The 21063-nt window shown below is 36.2% G+C and overlaps 1 protein-coding gene across 2 annotated transcripts in view; it reads right to left on the minus strand.

The window, feature by feature from the left end:
• Positions 1 to 21063, minus strand: part of ANO3 (anoctamin 3) — a 420829-nt gene that overhangs the window by 189556 nt on the left and 210210 nt on the right. For both annotated transcript variants that reach the window (XM_060606231.3, XM_060606232.3), the window contains one exon: positions 281 to 475. In XM_060606231.3, coding sequence (XP_060462214.1) covers positions 281 to 475 — 195 coding nt within the window. The remainder of the gene's footprint in view (positions 1 to 280; positions 476 to 21063) is intronic.

The following is a 21063-nucleotide window of genomic DNA, read 5'->3' on the forward strand; positions in this document are numbered from 1 at the left end:
AAATGATAATGACCTAGCAATTCAGGTAGATGGTCTGTCTGGTCCTGCAAACAGAAAATATTAGGTCCAGGTTCCCATACGGTTGGCTACTTTCAAGGCAAGGAAGAAGCAAAAACACATCTGGCCAACCACTGGCCTCCCATTAACTAGTGTACTGTTGTTTCTATGCCAGCCTTCTTGCAAAAGAGCTCTAATAAATACTAGTAGAATGTATGAAGGAAAGAAGGAATGGCTTGAAAACACTCTGCAAGTTGAACAAAAGAACAGGATAGGCGCTCACCTTGCTCTGCTTTGTCAGCGGAGATTAAGGTCACAGAAGTGGGAGCCTGAGATTCACTCTCCGTTGACTGGAAGAGAGAGGTGGATTGGCTCAAACTCTTTGAGTAGGCATAGCTCTGGGCAAGGCAAGGCAGGGATCTCCGGGACGGTTTTAACGAAGTTTCTTTTGTTATCTCACTCTTGCTTACATTCATACCTGCAAATTCAAAATGGCAAGTTTTAGAAGTGAGAAATAATCAGCAAAAGGCAAAAATACATTTTAATTCTTGTGATGACTGTTTCAGGAAAGTACTCTTGAAAAGCACCACATAGGGACTAGAACTAATTGAGTTCATTTTGTTTATATTTTGTCAGGGAAAGTGAGAGATTTGTCAAACAGTTCTGAGAAATAAACAGATTTCAGCTGACATTTATCATTTTTTAATTTAATTTTTCTTAAGTTTATTTATTTTAGAGAGACAGAGACAGAGTGCAAGGAGGAGATGGGCAGAGAGAGGAGACACAGGATCCGAAGCAGGCTCCAGGCTCTGACTGTCAGCACAGAGACTGCTGCAGGGCTTGAACCCAGAAACCATGAGATCATGACCTGAGCCAAAGTCAGATGCCTAACAGACTGGGCCACCCAGGTGCCCCTGACCTTTTATCATTTTTTAAAGCTTCTGTAAAACAAAAAAACAAACAAACAAACCTAACCATTTAAATTTCCAAGTAGCAAGTAAATAAACCTAGTACATAAACATTCAAATTACTATTTACTAAACTGAGCCCTTCTTTTTATACCCTATTCTCCCTTAAACATATACATACTACATTTGATTTTCTAATAATCTTACAGATCAGGTATTATTATTTCTTTTTTTTAAGTTTATTTATTTATTTTGTGTGAGAGAGAGAGAGAGAGAGACAGACACCTGGGGGGGAGAGGGGACAGACGGAGGGAGAGAGAGAATCTGAAGCAGGCTCCATGCCACCAGCACAAAGCCCAATGCAGTGCTTGAACTCACAAACCATGAACTCAAGACCTGAGTGGAGATACATTCAGATGCCTAACTAACTGAGCCACCCAGGCACCCCAAGGTATTGTTATTTCTTTGGTGATGGGGAATTGAGACTTAGAAAGGAAAAGCAATATGAACTTATGTCACACAGATAAATGAGGAGAAAGGTGTTCATATTCCAAGCTAAAACCACATCAAGGTGTGTCTACAAATTAGTTCAAAACTCCTGAACATCATCTATTCACCCCCAAATTCACAACATTGAAATGTAAAGAACATTTAGCAAAGTCCATTCCAGTAGAGGTTAAAACACATAAACAACATAGCTATAAGCACATCTGTTTCTACCAGCCTCCCAATTCACCTGCCCATATGCTGAATCTCTGTATTAATGTGAATTTCTAATGTAGTGATTGAAAAGTGAAAAGGCTAATGCAAATGCATTAGTACACAGAACGTTCAGTTAATGAATGTTACTTATCTTAAATTCAATTTTGAGACTGAGTAAAATCTGGGTCATAATAGGTGTGGGCAAGGGGTGAAGAAAAGGGAAGGTACATTTTCAGTAATTATCATATTTAACATACAAGCAAATTGAACTAAATTCCCCTGAAATTTCTTAGGCCAATAATTGTTTAGCTACTCAATTTTGTAGTCAGTTCACAAATAAACTCCAAATTTCTAAGTAGCTCTTCAAAGAATGGATTCAAATGAAGACACGTAGAGGTACCAGTACGTACTGTTGTTGAGACAAATGAGAAAACTGAGATAGAAATAACAAGGCAATTTTTACAGAGGTTCTACAGAAATAAGACATGGTTGAATGGGTGAAATTCAGATAAACCTGGGTGTGGGGATTTTATCTTTCAGTATTATAAAAATATGTATCTGTTTTCACATTTAGTCTCAGTGTGCAAATGGAATGCGACCTTGAAGGGGACACAAGGAAGAACTGTGAATTGACTGGAAACAGAACACCCTGTCTCTTGATTTTCTGGGACCTTGTCATGACATGAAAAGAAAATACCCTCTTAAAGGGCTGCCTAGGTGGGTCAGTCAGTTGAGCAGCAGACTTGGTCTCAGCTCAGGTCATGATCCCAGGGTTATGGGGTGGAATCCCGTGTTGGGCTGCATGCTGAGTGTGTAGCCTGCTTGGGATTCTCTGTCTCCCTGTGCCCCTCCCCCGCTCATGCCCTATCCTTCTTTCCCTCTCTCTCAAAAATTAAAAGAAAAGAAAAGAAAAGGGAAGGGAGGAAAGGAGAGGAGAGGAGAGAAGACAAGAGAAGACAAGAGAAGAGAAAAGATTCTCTGGAACAGGAATTCCCCAAGGTCCACAGAAAGCATAGTGAAATCCTGCAAAAACACTAGACAATTCTTCTTAAGGACCAACTAGTGTTTTTTACACTACATCCAAGGAATAACATAAGGCAAACCTGTCCTAGTAAGTTTTTATGTCTATTAGTCTTTTGTAATGTGATCTATTTTTTTAAGAAACACCAATGTAGGACACTGTTTCAGTTTCTGGGGCCTGGTTGAGAATAACCTTTTACTCTAGCAGAACATATGAGTAAAAGAATAAATATTTGTGGAAGGGATGGGGAAGAGAGAAGGCGCATAGATGAAAGACTGTAACAGTTGATGGTAAGGATGTTGAACTGAGAGAGACATGTCCCCTGGGCCCCAGAGAAATGGCCTGCGTGGGAATCTATAAAATACCATTCACTTTAATCCACTGACCCTAGCATCTAGCTTCAAAAAGCAACAACTTCTGCATTTCCCTTTCTTACCATATTCAAACACGAGGGAAAGTTTCAACAGTTCTTTAGATGAAAGATGACTATTGACTTAGTAGACATTACTTCATAAACTGGTATGGAGTGAGAACAACTTAATTATGCTCACTGATGCTGCCAGTGTGTTCTGTCATTTCATTCATTCCAGTATACACCTAGTCATTCACAGATATGAAATGGGCCTTTGCTCTCTGCAGGCACTCTGCTGGCCCTCGGTATACACTGGTGACCAAGGTAGACTTAGAATTTCTGCCTTCACGGGACTTGTATTCTAGTTGAGAATCAGACACTGACCAAACCAAAATAAATAAGTATATACACATAAATTGTCTGAAATGCTATGAAAATACAGGTATTGCTATTTTATTTATTTATTTATTATTTATTTATTTATTCATTCATTCATTCATTCATTTATTTTGAGAGACAGAGAGAGAGAGAGAGAGAGAGAGAGAAGGAGAGAGAGAGAGAGAGAGAGAGAGAGCAAGAAAGGAGCAGAGAGAGAAGGAGGGAGAGAATCCCAAGCAGGCTCCATGCTGAGAGCACAGAGCCAGGCACAGGGCTCAATCCTAGGAACTGTGAGATCAAGACCTGAGCCAAAATCAAGAGTCAGATGCTCAATCAAGTGAGCCACCCAGAGGTAGTTAGTTATATAATGATAATAATAAAGGAGACTTCCTTTAAGAAGTGGTCAGGGACATTTTCTCTGAAGAAGTGACACGTTAGGCCAAAAACGTGAAGAAGAACCTAACATATAGAAAAGTGTTTATGTATGTTTGCATTGATGTCTGTGTGTGTGCATGTGTGTTTGTGGAAGGTGCTTTTACAGGAAGATAATAACATGTATGAAAGTCATGAGGTAGGAAGATTGCAATGTATTTACAGAACTGGAAAAAAATCTGTTTGTGGCACACTGAGACAGACAGGCATAAAGGAACTATTGCTGGAGTCTAGGTGAGTCTAGATGAGGCATAAAAATTAGCTACTGCTCTTTGGGGTATTATTTTATTTATTTATATATTTATTTGCCCTTTATTTTTCACAGATTTATGTCTTGTGGTCTTTTCTTGAATAATTGCATTTGTCAAAATTTACAAAAGATTTTTAAACACTGCCCACCCTAGATGGGAAGGAAACTGGGAGAGGTTAAGATATTTACTTCCTCCAGTTCATAAAACTAGCAACTGGCAGAACTGAATGTGAAAGTTATAGCTTCTGGATTTCAGAGCCTGGGATCTTTTCAGAATGCTCTATGGCTCCTCATGAACTCCAATCCTGGATGGTTCATTACCATGGCTTTCCTTGGTATAAATATCACACACGTTTTTAGCAGAGAGCTTGGAATGTAGAAACCACAGAGCTAAAGCCAACTGAGCTTGAACCTATAGCTCAGAACCTATAATTCTATATCCACAATCTTAACAAACTGTGGAATATAATTTGATGAAAAAATGAACATGTGCTGCTTGGTACATATCAACAGGAAATGCCTACCCACCATGTATCTAAACTGTATTTCTTGTGCTGATCTATAAAAGAATAGATATGACTAATATATAATCTGCTCTGAGTTAACAATGTGTGTAACTGATTTACACAAAATAAGTATCAATTATTATTTTTAAGACTGATTTTTATTTAGTTTTTTATCATTTATGTAGTGATTTCAAACAATTCTTGAGTGCTGTCTCTAGGCCAGACTTTGACCCAGTGTTGAGTGTAACATGGTGCTTACTCAGAGGGGAAGCACAAACACAAAAACAGTTTTTATACTAAAAAGAGAATATAAAATATACACAGGGCATTATAAAACCACCCAAGAGAAACTCCTAATACAGGTGGTAATGCCAGTGAAGTCTTGTCTATGAAGGTAATCCGACTGGATTATTTTTGGCGTATTCCTACTCCTACTTCTCCATCTTTATTTATAATTCGTGGGTTCAACACATTTTCTTCAAAGGACTATGCATGTAAGATAGAAAGCTCCCCATATAAAACACGATTGCTGAAAATATTTATCAAATGCAACACTCAACGAAAATTGAAAAAATAACGTTGAAGATGAAACGAAGGTCCTTCCTACATACAGCTCTTCATTTTCCTTCCTATGGGTCTTCGGTGCAGTGCTTTCTCATCTCCTCAGCTGTTGAGGGTTTCCAAAGCTATTATACAGATAGTCTTTGCTAGAAACCAATATAGTCTAAGCTCTAAGTCTGATATCCTAGCATTCTAAAGAGTACAAAGTTTCTTTTCAAAGTTCCATATTAAATATCATCATATTCTGCTTGGCATAACTAACAGTATCTGTTCTTCACACGGAATGATTAACATCAGCTACCCCCATAGCATTCAGAACATTTTTCTTCTGTGCCCCAAAGTTCCATTTCTTTCCTTGTGTGGCTTTACCTGATACCCTCGAATAATATTGATTCAATATTATTTAAAACTAATAACCAGAGAAGAGACCACAGTAACATGCCAATTTTGGTAAGCATATGCAGCTCCTGAGTTCAAGGATAAATTTGTCAACTGCAGTCCATGTGTCATTTTCTATAGAACAGATTTTTCTAAAGCAACAATTAGCTACTTCCAATTGTTCTAAAAGCACTTCGTAAATGCTGACATACTTAAAGGAATCTACTGAAATAACATTTTACTTGTGCATACCCAAAGGTCCAAGAGATATAATTTCAAATAAGATATCTTCTAGAAATGAAGTCTCAAAATGTCTGACACCAAAGGAAGAAAAGTTGCCATTCAGATACCATTTAATTCAATGGGCTTTGAGTTGATATAGAGTTTTAATTGGAAGAAACAGATCCTTAGAAAACTTCAAAGGGACAATAGGAGAGTAAAGAAAAAAATGGTTGATTTTCTTAGTGTAAAATATACATTTTCAAAAGATGTACTCTTTTGGTAAAATTTTTCTTCAAGAAAACTAACTCATCCTAAGACTCGTGTGAAAAAAATATATTTATTCTTTAATAGAATGAACTCTGAAATTTCTACCAAGTAAATGGTTAGAAGAATTCTGGAAGACTTGTGGTAAAATAAAATGATAATATGACCTAATGGGCTTTACATAATGTCTATAAGAGAGAGATTGAAAAAATAACAAATGTAGTTGTCTGACTCTTGTTCTAATCTCAAGATGCATTATGTGGTTTAGGAAAACTTTACACCTTCCTCAGAAATATTTTAAAATTGATGGTCCAAGAATGCCAGGATGCCATTTGATTCTATAAAATTCAAACACACTCTCCTATAATAGTAGATTATAGGAAAGCACATTTATTTAAATAATAAGCATTGAGGAAAAAATAGAAATATAGACAGAATTTTCTTCTTCTCTTCTGTGTCAAAATCACTGTAGCTCTGTTGTGTTTAAAGAAACATCTCTGATTTGTTGCTTGAGTGTGCTCTTTTTGCTGGAAGTTATTGCTGGTTTAAAAGCTCCATTTACTGAGTGCCTATGAAGTGCCAGGAGCATCCTGTATGTTATCAGTAATTCTCATACTAGTCCTGTTAAGATTTTCCATCCCCATTTTAAATGTGACAATCAAAGGATTTAGGTAACTGGTGTCTAGTCCCACACGTAGGAAGTGTTGGAGCCTGGAGCAAACAGGGTCCATCTAACTTCCAGGTCTCTGCTCTTTGCAATTAAACATGCAATTTCTTTGTTTACCCAGAAACTTCTTTTACAATAGTTTGCTCTTCTTTCATTTTTCAGTTTTACTCTCACTTCGAACAAGGAAAAGTATATCTCTTGTAGCAGAGTCCTAGTAGAATAGGATGGCTAACTGAGAGTAAGTGAAACAAGTTTAATAAAGGGATTATTTAGAAAGGTGTGGGCAGGTCTAAGAGAAACCAATAAATGTTGTTGAAGTTCCCTACAGCTAACAAGGGCCAAAAACCTTTATTATCCTTGGAGCTGCAGACTAGGGAGAGGGAGCCGACATAAGAACCTAGAGATGATTATATCTGGAGGAGAGGAAATCCTGCAGAACCTACGTGATGAGAGAGCAGAACGCAGCCACTGTAAAACCACAGAAGGGCATGGAGCGAGCCAGGGAAACAAAATACCCCAACCTCTCTTTTGTCAATTTCTAATCTGCTGCTGATGCTTCCCAACTGGTCAAATCTAAATAGTAGTTAGAGGTCATGCAAACTCTTGTTTGTTGTAGTCCACAGATATCTGCTCTCTGGGGAACAGAACAAGGTAGAATATGGTGCAGGATGGATTTAGAGGGATGAACCAAGATTATTCACTACACACATACGATGTAGAACTTGGGGGGAACTTTCAGCATAACCTTTGGGGACAGAAAGAAACATTACATACTTTTACCATTAGAGAATACAATTATAAGGTTGGTTGCAAGTATTCTAAGATGTTTACAAGTAAACATGGAAAAGGAAACTATTGATTTTATTGTACTTTTGACTGGCTGGTTAAGTGCAAGACTGTGCAGGAGACAAAAGTAAACTATGCATACTCAGCCTTGAAACAAGAGTGATTAGCAAAATCAAAATTTATCTCATTCAATTAAAACATAATAGGTATTGGGGCGCCTGGGTGGCTCAGTCGGTTGAGCGTCCGACCTCAGCTTAGGTCACGATCTCACGGTTCGTGAGTTCGAGCCCCGCGTCAGGCTCTGGGCTGATGGCTCAGAGCCTGGAGCCTGCTTCTGATTCTGTGTCTCCCTCTCTCTCTGCCCCTCCCCCATTCATGCACTGTCTCTCTCTGTCTCAAAAATAAATAAACATTAAAAAATTTTTTTAAATAAAAAAAACATATTAGGTATTAGGGTGAATAAGTAAAGGTCTCCAATAAATCTAATGCAAGACAGAATACTCTAAGAAAGGCACTAAGTTATGAAGGGGTTTTTAAAGTGGTGAAATACATGTTCAAAGCCCCAAAGGTTGAAATGAGAGGTCTCATTTTATCTTTATCTGTGTTATTTCTAATTTACAAGTCACACAGCCCACCCCAAATAAGTTCATTTTCTTTGCTGTATGTCCTCTTAGAAATATATACTTTGCTTTAATATAACTCACATTTGCATTTATTTATTGGACTATTATTTAACATACAGTCTTTCTAGCTGTACGGTAAGTTCCATGAGGGCAAGGACCATGTTTACCTTGTTCACAGCCACAGTGCTAGCACGTGGCACTGGGTCTGCATATTACGTATAATTACATATAATTATATTACGTATAATTATGTATAATTACATAAATTACGTATATTTGCATAGTATGCAAATAAATACTTATAAGACTCAAATGAGGCTCTATTAATTGAGTTTACCAATTAATATCTTCATTTGACAAGTACTTAATAGATTCTAGATATTCTTTCTAGACCATAGGTTACAGAGATAAAACTCCTTGTCCCCACAGAGATTGAAATACAGATTTGAAGGGGTACATGCACCCTAATGTTTATAGTAACATTATCAACAATAGCCAAACTATAGAGAGAGCCCAAATGTCCATGGACTGATAAATAGACACACACACACACACACACACACACACACACACACACACACACGCACTGGAATATTGCTCAACTATCAAAAAGAATGAAATCTTGCCATTTGCCATGACTTGCATAGAGCCAGAATGTATTATGCTAAGTGAAATAAGTCAATCAGAGAAAGACAAATACTGTAAGATTTCACTCATATGTAGAATTTAAGAAACAAAACAGATGAACATATGGGAAGGAGGAAAAAGAGGAGAGGTAAACGAACCATAAGAGACTCTTAATGATAGAGAACAAACAGGATTGATGGAAGGAGGTGACAGGGAGTAGATGGGTGATGGGTATTAAAGAGAGCACTTGTGATGAGCACTGGGTGCTGTATGTAAGTGATAAATCACTGAATTCTACTCCTGTAACCAATATTGCACTGTTTGTTAACTAATTAAAATTTAAATAGATAAATAAATAAATAAATAAAACATCAAGGGGACATCAAGAGGCATTTACTCTTCATGAAACAGTGTTCTGAATCTTGAATGTTCATACAACCTATTACCTATAATGCTTTTTGGAATACAAATGAGTTTCTTCTTTAAATTAAATGTTTATATGGTAGTGACATAAATATGAACATTATTATTACAAAAACAATGATCCACATATGATTTGAGCTATTCCAAATCCTACTCCTCCCTCCTCAGTGGCCATTAATTTCCTTGCTTCCCTTTTAGTACTCAAACAGATTTTGGCAGTAATTGAAGCTGAGAGTAAGAGATTGCTGCTATTAAGGAAATGTGCTATGATGCAAAGGGATTTCTTTAGGATGCACGGTGGAAAAAGTTAAAAACTAAAAATAAAAAAAGAAGCATGAGATAAACCTTTAGCTGAGATTCTCCCCATCATTTTGTGTGTGTGTAAAGGAGTAAGACAGAACTCCTGATCATTCTTGCCTGCTTCATGCAAGGCAATTCCAAATGAAAACAAATTCTTGGGTTTGGATTAGGATATAAAATTTGAAGTTTTATAGTACTTCTGACAAGCTGCAAAGTTCTAATGTTTACACTATCACAGGACAAACTGTTCCACTGTGAAGAGCTCAAAGATGGCATTTGGATTTTGCCCAAGTGCATGGGCCCAGCAAAGAAACCTGGATTACACCCGATTCTTGAAGTGGGAAGGATCTGAAGACTCCTACCACATCTCACAAGTCTATGATGGCATTTTGAAAACCTAAAAATCTAATTAAATGTGTTGCAACCAAGACTTATTGGTAAAACCAGTTAAGTCAACTAGAAGCAACTGATGTGTAGACTCTGAACCTAAACACAAGTGTGACTAGTCTAACCAGTACATCAGGGCACAACCTGTTCTATATTTTTAGCCTGCCATGAACATTTGTAAACACAGAACTTCCCACTTTTTGCCACCTGTTACTGTTGTGTTTACTTATGGGTTTCACCATAGTGTGCCAAAGGCTGGCAATTTCCATATCTTCTCTTGAACATAGTTTGATATTTTATAATTGAAAGCTCATTTCAAAAGCTTAAGAATGGGAAAAAACTAACTTCTACTAGAAAAGAAAACAGAAAAATGGTATTGATTCTGGATATTTTTTCAATAAGTTTAGGATAAGAAAATTTTTGCTGTTAGTATTATGGTTTTTTAAAAAGTCCATTTTAAAAGATAAAGGATAAGTAATATCCTGCAGAGCTTGAACTCATGAACCAGGAGATCATGACCTGAGCCAAAAGCAATAATCTCACGCTTAACTGACTGAGCCACCCAGGTGCCCCTTATGGTCAACTATTTCTTTAAAAGGCTGCATTCTCCATTCAGTTGTCTTTGCACCTTTGTCAAAGATCAGTTGTCTCTACTTGTGTAGGTTATTTTCTGGGTTTTCTATCCTGCTCTGTTGATTATGTGTCTATCCTTTCACCTATACCAAGTTGTCTTGACGACTCTAGCTTTATAGTGTCTCTTAAAAACAGGTAGTACTAGTTCTCAAACTTTGGTTTTTTTTTTTTATTGCTTTGACTATTTGAGTTATTTTACCTTAACTTATACACTTTAAAAATTTTTAAATGTTTTTATTTATGTTTGAGACAGAGAGAGAGCATGAGCAGGGGAGGGACAGAGAGAGGGAGACACAGAATCCGAAGCAGGCTCCAGGCTCCGAGTTGTCAGCACAGAGCGGACGCGGGGCTCGAACTCACAGAGTATGAGATCATGACCTGAGCTGAAGTCAGACGCTTAACTGACTGAGCCACCCAGGTGCCCCTTACCTTATACACTTTAGAATCAGCTTATCTATAATTGGTTTATCTATAATTGTTGACATTATAATTGAGATTGAATTAAATCTATATATCATTTTGAGGAGAATTAACATCTTAACTGTATCAAGTTTTCCAGTCCATGAACCCAGTGGAATCATATTTTTGCAGTTTTCTTCATACAAATAATGCACATATTTTATTAGATTTATAGCTAGCTGTGTCATTTTGTTGGAGCCTTTAAAAAGTTCATATATTCTTTTAAATTTCAATTTTCTAGTTTTCAATTGTGCATTGTTTATGTAAAGAAATGCAATGATTTTTGTGTATTGACACTGTATTCTGTCAACTTGGAAACTTACTTATTAGCTTCAAGAAAATTTTTTTTTCTTTATGGCCTGTTAAACATTAGAAATTCAATTCCCTGAATCATTCCTTGGAATTCCCTACGTAGACAAGCATGTTGTCTGCAAATAAGGGTAGTATAACTTCTTACTTTCCAATTGGATACCTTTTCTTCTTCTATCCTTGTTTTATTCTCTAGGACTTCCAATGCAATATTGTGTAGGAATGGTGGAAGTAGACAACCTTGTCTAATTACTGATCTTAGTGGGAAAGCAATCTTTCACGATTAAGTATGATGTTAAAGGTTAAGTTCTTTATAAATGCCCTGTATCAAATGGAGGAAGTTTCTTTGTATTCCTGGGTTGCTGACACTTTTAGAATGACAGATGTTGGATTCTTTTGTCTATGTCTATTGATGTATCAGGTAGTTCTCCTATCAAATCTGTCAGTGTGGCAAATTATACTGATGGATTTTTTTGGTGTTGAACCAGCCTTGCATACCTCTGTGATAGTTGTTATATTTAATTCTCAAATAAAACTGAAAGAAAGCTTTCATTATAAATACTCAAGAGTGAGAAAACAAAAATTAGAAACATTCACCCCATAATTGCCAAACCTACGATCTGAACTCAAGTCCATAGGATCCCCAAGCTATGTACCTCTCACTGTAGTACCACCTTTCATACATTCAAGAAGAAATACTATTGATGGGCTCTAGGGCAACCACAAAGCTTCTCCCTTCTTATAGTCCACTTCCAAGGTATGGAAATTTTTGTTGTTGACAGTAAAGCCAATAGGTACACCAACAAAAAGGCTGCCGTGGCCAGACTCTCTTGGACTTGCCTATCTCTTGCCTATCTTCTCTTATAAAAGTGAAGCAAGAACAGTATAACTAGAGCTTATGCAGCTAATCTTCTGGACGATGGTTTAACCAGTTGAGATTACACTTTAGGTATGTTTTCATTTTCCTTCAATATTTCCTTGTGTTTATCAAGGCTTTGAAAGAATGTAATATTAAGTTTATAATTAGCTATAGGCCAAGAAGAAACACACCTAGGAGGCCAATAGATCTGCTATTTGTTATTTTATATCTTAAAACAGAGCCCAGTTTAGCAGAGTCAGCAATTTCATGTAGAATTTTGAGGCCAAGGCCCCAGTTAGGAAAAAAAAAAAAGTGATTTTTCCTGAATGTATCTTGTATCTTCTCTGCATATCTTTCACATGGATCTATTGTAAGATTTGAAAATAATTACCCTGGGTTTCAGCTAAGTCTTTGTCTTAACACAAAAAATAATTACAATTTGACTGGATTACAAATCCCCAGGAATCCTGGTTTCCCATTTTTTTTGTCTAGTTACACAGAATTATTGAAACATACATACTTAATAGAAATACCAACATTCAAATAAAGTCTAAGGGACAACAGACAACTGTTTTCATAAATGTTATTTTATTTAGGGTAGAGAAGGAGACTAGAGTGTGGATGATCTTATCATATAGATACTTACATATCAAGAGTATCATTAAAGTATTTAGAGCTACACCACCTGTTATGTAAAATGGAATAGTTAATAAGAAAATAATTTCCAATCTATACAAAATCAATGCTGAGCACTTTAATCATTATATCTAAGCTAAAAAAAGTAAAAAAAAAAAAAAAGAATATTCCGTTTACTTCAGTCAAAATCTAATGTCAAAAACTTCAAATGAGTTTCGTTGCCTCCTAATTTTCTTTTAAAAGCTGTCTGAATATAAATGTTCTGTTCTTGTCACTATGATACAGAATGTATTTAAATTGACAGACTGACATTATAGAAAAGAACGTTTTCAAAATTTTTCATATTGTGCAGATTTAGTGCCCAGTTCAAAGATAAAGGGAAAGAAAATATGTGCCTGGGTTTATTTCACAGGTTTTTCAAAAAAAAACACTGATAAGTTCTTGATAAGTCTTTTCCAAAGTGACACCCAAAAGAACAAAGAAATGGTATGGAATTCTTTTTTTTTTTTTTTAATTTTTATTTTACAGAGAGAGAGAGAAAAAGGGAGAGGGACAGGGAGAGAGAGAGAGTGAAAAGGAGAGGGATAGAGGGAAAGAGAGAGAGAGAGAGAGAGACAGACAGACAGACAATATCCCAAGCAGGCTCCATGCTCAGTAAGAAGCTTGATGCAGGGCTCAATCCCATGACCCTGAGACCGTGACCTGAGCTGAAATCAAGAATCTGAGCCACCCAGGTACCCCTGGTCCAGAAAATTTTCTAATCCTTAAAAAGAAAAATGGACTGATGCATAAAGAAGTGCTACTTTTTGCAATGAGAACAATGGAAAAGAAATGCAGTCAGATACAAAAGGCAGGAGCCCACTGGGTCTCAGCAAAATCTGCCCGCACAGTTCCTGATTGGGATATACATTTTCAGGTTACTTTCTTTCTTTTTAACTCGCTGACTGGATTACAAGCCCTTTGCAGTCAAAGAGGCAGCAGTGGGCAAACAGATGGCCCTGGAACCTGGCTAGGTTCCTAACTCAGTTTAGGCCACAGCACTGACACTGAACATAGCACCTTCAGTTGGGCTTGACAAGGCTTTCTGAGTACACTCTGTTATGTAAATGAATAAATTTAGATAGGGCTCTAATTCAAAAGGGAATACTGCCCTCTGAAATTCCTAACAGGTCTGTCATATGGCATTTTCCCACATGTCAATGGGTACAGTGGACTTAGGGCAGATCTAGGTATATTCAGGAGTTTGTAAAGAAATTCTAGGTAGACCTAAGGCCACAAGTGTGTATGCTGAAGGTGGAGATGCGGTTTTATGATAGATTAAAAAAAAATTGTCACTCCTCTGAACCATAAGCACTTTTCTCCAAATAAAAACAAACAAATTGGCCAGATCATAGACAATTCTGAGAAGAGTACTGCATGTTTTTTATTAAAAATAAAAAAAACAAACAAAACAAATCCCAAATCATGGGATTACTCCAATATTGTATGTGGATTAACTTCCAAATTCTGGACAATTCCAATTCCAAAATTGTAGTATTCTATGGTTTTCAGTAGTTAAATTTTGTCATTCTGTTTCTAAGAGAAGTCTCAAGGCCTTTATTTAGTTCAAATTGTATTCTAGTTATTCTTATCTGTACTTTATTTAACCTCTTTTCAATTTCTTAAATCCATCACTGTGGAGCTGCCAATAAATGCAAGGAGGCTATAAACTTAGCAGCCTATTTTTATAGATTTGGCTACGAGCCAATGTGTGTAAATTCTCTCCACCAATCCAATCTCTTTGTTCGATTTTGAAAAAAAAAAAATAAGAAAACTTAAAGACAAAATCAATGAAAACAGTACATAAATACAGTTTATGACATTAGTGCTTTGGGGATAAGGTACAACCTTAAAGTAAGGAGTTTATTTCGTATTAAATATATTTTAAATAAAACTTTAAACTGGTTCTCTGGAATATTAAATCAGACTGAAATTTATATTTATATATAACATATATGTGAGTTAAAATAATAAGATATTTCTACAAATATGAGAGAGTAATTATACTGAAATTGAAAAAATTAGACAATTCCAGGGAAATGTATTTAAGGAATGTTCAGAAATCAGTTTTCCCAAACTCTATGGCAATACTCTTATTTAGGGATTTAAAAAAATTCATCATACAGACAATCTAATCATTATTTCTGGTTAAAAAAAAATAAATGAAGTAATTTCTTAAGTACCTATGGGAAAGGCATTCAGAGATGCCAGGATGACAATTTGAAAATATGTGTGATTAAGCCAGGCATAGCTATCTCTTCATTTCCTCCCCCTGCTTTTATGAACATCATGGCAACTTAGTGCCAAGGCAAGGCTCAGCACTGCTGAGTAAATAGAATTCATGGCTGCCATGGGATTATAGGGTGAAGTAAGGGTGGTCTCTTCCTTCCTGTTGTAAGGCACACGTATAAAATATTCCTAAAGAGTCCTGTGAATCTCTTTAGGAAGGATCCCTGGATTCTGCAACAATGATGATTGTCTAGAACATGCAATTCCAGAAACACATGGAGATTTTTCTGACTCCATTTGTGATTTTAGAGTTTAATAAGGATGAAATGGGAACAGGTAATTAATTCGAAGTAAAGAGGACTAAGAGGAATGTGGTTCTGTATGATTTACCTTCTCTATACTTTACTCAATATACTCAATATTCAATAATACTCAATAATATATTGAATAATGCATCCACACATATCCATACACTTGTACAATCTTTCCTTATTCTTCCCTTAAGAGAAAATTTCCTTCTTTTGAATTTTAATAGCACCTAGTCTGCTTAACTAATAATGATCATTTTTATTTGAATTATAATTTTTCTTAGTAAGTTCTATCCCTACCATTGGACTCAGCCCCTTGAGGACAGGGATCACAGATCCTTGTTCATTTCCCTTCTAGTAACTTGCTCAGTGGTTTACACTGGTGGGACAATTTGAAGTATTGTGTGGATTTCAGCACACCAGGGGCCAACCATGACCTTAAAATATACCTTCACATGCTAAAAATCCTAAAACAACTATAAGAGTATTAAATCAATAACAATATAGCTTCATTCTACCACAGTCATAAGAGATTAAGTATGTTACTTATTAAGAATGTATACACACAGAGATTGATACTCATGTACGATTTTTATGATTTTGATGAGTTAGAATTTACTTATAAAACAAATTCTTTATTTGGACTTTCTTGTTTTAGTTTAGTATATATTATTATAATAATGGTTACATTTATTAAGGGCTTTTTGTATGCCAGACATGGTGCTAAACCATTTATATATAATATTTCAGATCCCATAAAATGTTCATATAACTCATATAACTAGTGGCTGAAAATATACAGCCAGATGGCCTAATTAAATTGCTTGAGTTCATATAAATAATTGAACTGATATTCAAATCCAGGATTTGTATTTTCCCAAATCCTATGGGATTTTCACAATGGCTCTCTTTTCCCTCTATAAATATTTAAAAATTTTAAACTATAATGTGCTTAATTTAAGAAATGTTCAGTATATAAGTTGGATATATTTGTTGTTGGAGATCACGTTAAAATTAACAGAAATAAGCTTGATTTTATGTCATTAATTTTCCAATTAATATGCCTTTAATTTTCAGGATCAACCGCATAAATGGAGAAGTATCCACTTCACTGGCCCTATCTTGAAATATCAGAAGGAGAGTAGAAGATATGGGGTTATAACATTTAATCTTAGACTCTATGTGGGAGCAAGGACAAGTCTAAATGCAATCTTCAAATGCAAACAATGTGTTAAAACAATGATACAACTAATTATACCTATAATACAGAATTTGTTAAGACACAAATAATGGAGAATATGAGAAAGTCAAAAATAGGTGCAAATTTCTTGGATTGAACAAATGAACAGAGATGATAAGAAGGAAGTGAGATGAGTAGACAAGAATCCATTAAGTGCATAGAAACCTGCCAGCATGTCACACGGAGATCATACTGGCTACAGTTGGTGAACACATCCCTGAGTGTTTTGACTTGAATCATTAAAAGACAGTACTTGGTGAAATGCAAAATTATATTAGCATGATCAATTTGTTTTTGAAAATCTGTGCTAACTCTTTTTTAAAAAAAAAAATTAATGTTTATTTATTTTTGAGAGAGAGACAGAGTGTGAGCAGGGGAGGGGCAGAGAGAGGGAGACAGAATCCAAGGCAGACTCCAAGTTCTGAGCTGTCAGCACAAAGCCCGATTCAGGGCTCAAATCCACGAACCATGAGATCATGACCTGAGCCAAAATCTGACGCTTAACTGACTGAGCAACCCAGGCGCCCCTGTGATAACTTCTTTTTTACAAAGTCTACTTCTATACAACCTAATATTCACACTCTGATTGGCATAGCTCTGAAAGGAATATTAGTTTAATTTACGATAATTACTGCAAACAGTGTAAATGATAAATGTTTTTCTCACACTGGCAAAATGCTCAACTCTAGCTAATCTAATTAGTCTTAACATTTTTATTAAAATAAATGTCTCCTTATCTGGAGTACACTTATTTATTTATATCAGTATTCTCTCTTAAACTGTAAACTACTTGCAGTCAAGATCAGCAACTAATTTATCTTTATATCTTCCAAACCATGGGACACCATACTCTGTATATTTTTCAGAGTGAGCAAACGACTGAATGAAAGAATGAAATATTTCAATCTTTGGATAAATCTGAGTTGCTTTTCCATCTGTCAAGTTCTACAAATGGATGCCTCTATTTCTATCAAAGTTAAAGACTTTTCTCTTTATTCTACTCAAAAAAAAAGTTGTAATTTAAGCCAATAGATTTATCCTGGAACTAGACAAATCCTGTCAGAGATTCAGGAATCTCAGGTCCCAGGACAGAAAGACAAAACTGCTCTGACAACCAGCAGCACCCTTCATACATGGAGCGCCATCCTCCAAACAATGGAGATTTCTACTGATCCTTCTGTTAACATTAGACTCAGCACTTCTGCTTAGATTATGTCATTCCCTGCTTTGAAACTGTCGGTGGCTCCCCCAGGGCAGCCTGTTCTGAGTTCAGACCATTCCAGCTGTTAAAAAATTCTTGTTGTAGAACAGAAATTTGCCTTCCTATGGTGCCCAACATTGGTCCTTGTCCTGCCCTTCAGAAAATTGAAAACTACATGCAGTCTTTCTTCCATATGACAGCTCTTCAAATATTTGCACACATCTCTTACTTTCCCTTTAAGTCCTTTCTTCTCTAAAGACCTTGTTTCTGCAACTAGTTTGTGGGATATTGCCAAGCCACAGCATCTCCCTTCAATTGTCATAAAGGTGATGACTTCAGTTTCAACTCAGAATCGCCTACTAACCTGTGTTCAGTTCCATTGTGTTACAGTCTGCCCATTTTACCAGCTCTTGATATTATAAAGGAAAGAGATTACCTGCAGCTATTTAGGACATATTTTCTAATCTCAGCTCAATTAAATGAGGTTTCCCTGCTTATGATCTTACCACATGTAGACATGTAATTCCATTGTAATGAAATAATTCTCCCTGCAATCATTTGATTTTTGTCTGAATAGCTGCTATATGTTAAGGCTCCAGCAGGGAAGAAGTATGGCTTGCTCACAGCTACACTGTGAGACTACCACTAAGGCCACAACAATGCCTGGCACCTAATAAGCACTCAATAAGAATACCTGATAAGTCCTGGATACACATTTATTCAGCGAATATTGAGTGATACCTGAATACTGAATACTAGCCCTTTAAGATTTATTTACCTGTATAAATGTCAAAAGCATTTTTTCTTTGTGATTCATTCCAGCAATTCATGAAAATACTGAATGTGGCAGGAACAAGAAAAAGAACTCGGGATCAGAAGGTTTACAACCATGTAGAAAATTATTATGGCATTGATCCCTATCACGGAGACATAGTCATTTAATTACTCAATCACATTAACAATCAGCCATATGGCTGCCTGGCTTCTAAGGGTATCATATCATCCCTATTACTTACTACATCATTTTGCTAGAAGCAAGAGGAGGGCAGCACATCACTTAAACTGCCATCCTACTAATACACAATTTAATACCCCTGCCAAGGCACAAACAGAAAGATGATTAGAGAGAAATAATCTGCTGTGGGAAAAATACATGACATTCATTGCTTTCAGGGTAATTTCTATTGTCATGAAAATGAGAGAGAACACATTATTTCACAGCAAATTTCTTAGTGAGATTTCTTAGCATATATACATACATATATATATATATATATATATATATATGTAGTGAATATATATAACAGATTTAATGTACTGGCATGAATTCATGTAACTGCTGTCCCTCAAATGTCAGGTCATTAAAAAATAGATGGTAGATATGGGGAATGGAAACCCAGTGTTACAAACTGCCGGTGGATAAACAATTTTATGTGCATTCTTCAAGGCTTTGTTAGCTGACTCTAGGACAAAAGCATCTTCTTTCTTTTATTTTCCAAGAAAAACATGCACCGAGTACATTTCATTTCAGTACTTCCATGTCTGCTGAACTACATGCCATATGTAGTGTCAGATCTAGGGAGAAATGACGACTTAACGCCCTTCCGTGTACAAGAACTTACATTTGCTAGAGTGTGAGGAATGCTCTGGTAGAGGAAGTGCCCAAAGCCCCTGCAACGTGTAGGAGGGGCTTCTTACCAGAACTTACAGTGGGAGTAGGGAGCAGGGACAGCCTTCCAGACCAAAAGATTTCTAAACTGTACTTGAAGAATAGATAAGAATTAGATAAGATGGGAGAGTGGAGCTTTCTAGAGAGAAGTACCAACACATAGAAACACCTGGAGGTGAGGGGAAAGTTTGATATTACTGGAAAACAGAGTAGAAAGTGATACAGAATGGGGAGGGGGAAGAAAAGGGGCTACTGGAGGATAGCAGGGATCAGCTCTTGAATGGCCTGGTGGGGCCTGTTGAGGAGTTTAGACTTTATCTTAAGGCAATGGGGGGCCACTGAAAGCTTTTAAACTGTAGAGTGACACAGTCTAATTTGTCTTCTCAGCATGTAGAATGGATGTGAGTAGGATATAAGTAAAGTCATGGCAACAAGAGAATAGGCTGCTTCAGTTATCCACAGGACAACGTATTGGTGGCCTTCGACCATGGTTGTAGCTGTGGGACAAGAGAATAATAAACAGATTCGAGAGAAGCTTAGGAGGTTAGAATTCACAGGTCATGGAGCTTGATTGAAAAATATTCATTTAATACTAATTATGAAAAAACATTCTGTCAGCAATAGAGTATGATCCAACAGCATAGAAGCAGAGAGATAGCAATGGTAGTAAAAGAAAAAAAAAGGTGTTGTTTGAGTTATGTATTGAAGGATGCATGTGATTTTCAGAGGGCAAAGCTGGGTGTACAAAAACAGAAGAAATGAACAAAGGCATAGGGTTAGATAAGTTCATTATATATTCAGAGAATTAATGGGAACACTTAATTACAGAAATGTTTGCTTTGTTTTTCCTGATCAACACATAATGCTGGACTTTGGACTCATATAAACTTTTTTCTAATTCATATATATATATATATATATATATATATATGTATATTATGTATATGTATATCACATGTATATTACAGATATAGCTCTATGGAAATTAATCATTCTGATAAAAAAGAAATGAGTTAATCTTATATTTCCTAGTATATGAGAAAATTAAACCAGGTCTTGATTTCTATAAAACAAACATAATAATCTTTGTAGTAGATCACAAATTTGAAGGGAAACAGTAAGCATATTTTGTATGACTATAACAACTAAGGAAATTGACGTTAAAGACTATGTCAGCCACACACACATACCTGCCACCAAACCACCAACACCAACTTCTCACCCCAATACACACATACACACACATACACACACACACACACACACACACACACACACACACACTGCCATAGATTCCTGGCCATTTTACACTAGGCTGTCTTAATGTTTTATCTCCTGAAGAAAGTACCCCTGAAAGTTAACCATAGGTCCAGTCATATTTTGCCACTGTGATTACTAGGTCCATATAGACCCCAAATCTTTCTGTCTCTGTCTAATTCAGGCAAAGCACTAACTACACAAAACAAAGTTTTCTAAGAATCTTGTGATTTGCTGAGAAAATTCTATCAAAAATAAAATGGGATTCCTGTGGAATTCTCACAAGAATTCCCTGTTAAAAGTTGCATTCAAAGGTCTATCAGCAAAGGCCCTGACAGATGAAACATAGTGGCTAGGTGTATGCTATGTTTGATCCTACTTATTAGATATGCCATCAAAGCTTAGAATGCAAAAATGTCACTTTCAAACACAGCATTTAG

Source organism: Panthera onca, chromosome D1 (assembly GCF_046562875.1).
Source record: "Panthera onca isolate mPanOnc1 chromosome D1, mPanOnc1 haplotype 2, whole genome shotgun sequence".
NCBI classification, from domain to species: domain Eukaryota; kingdom Metazoa; phylum Chordata; class Mammalia; order Carnivora; family Felidae; genus Panthera; species Panthera onca.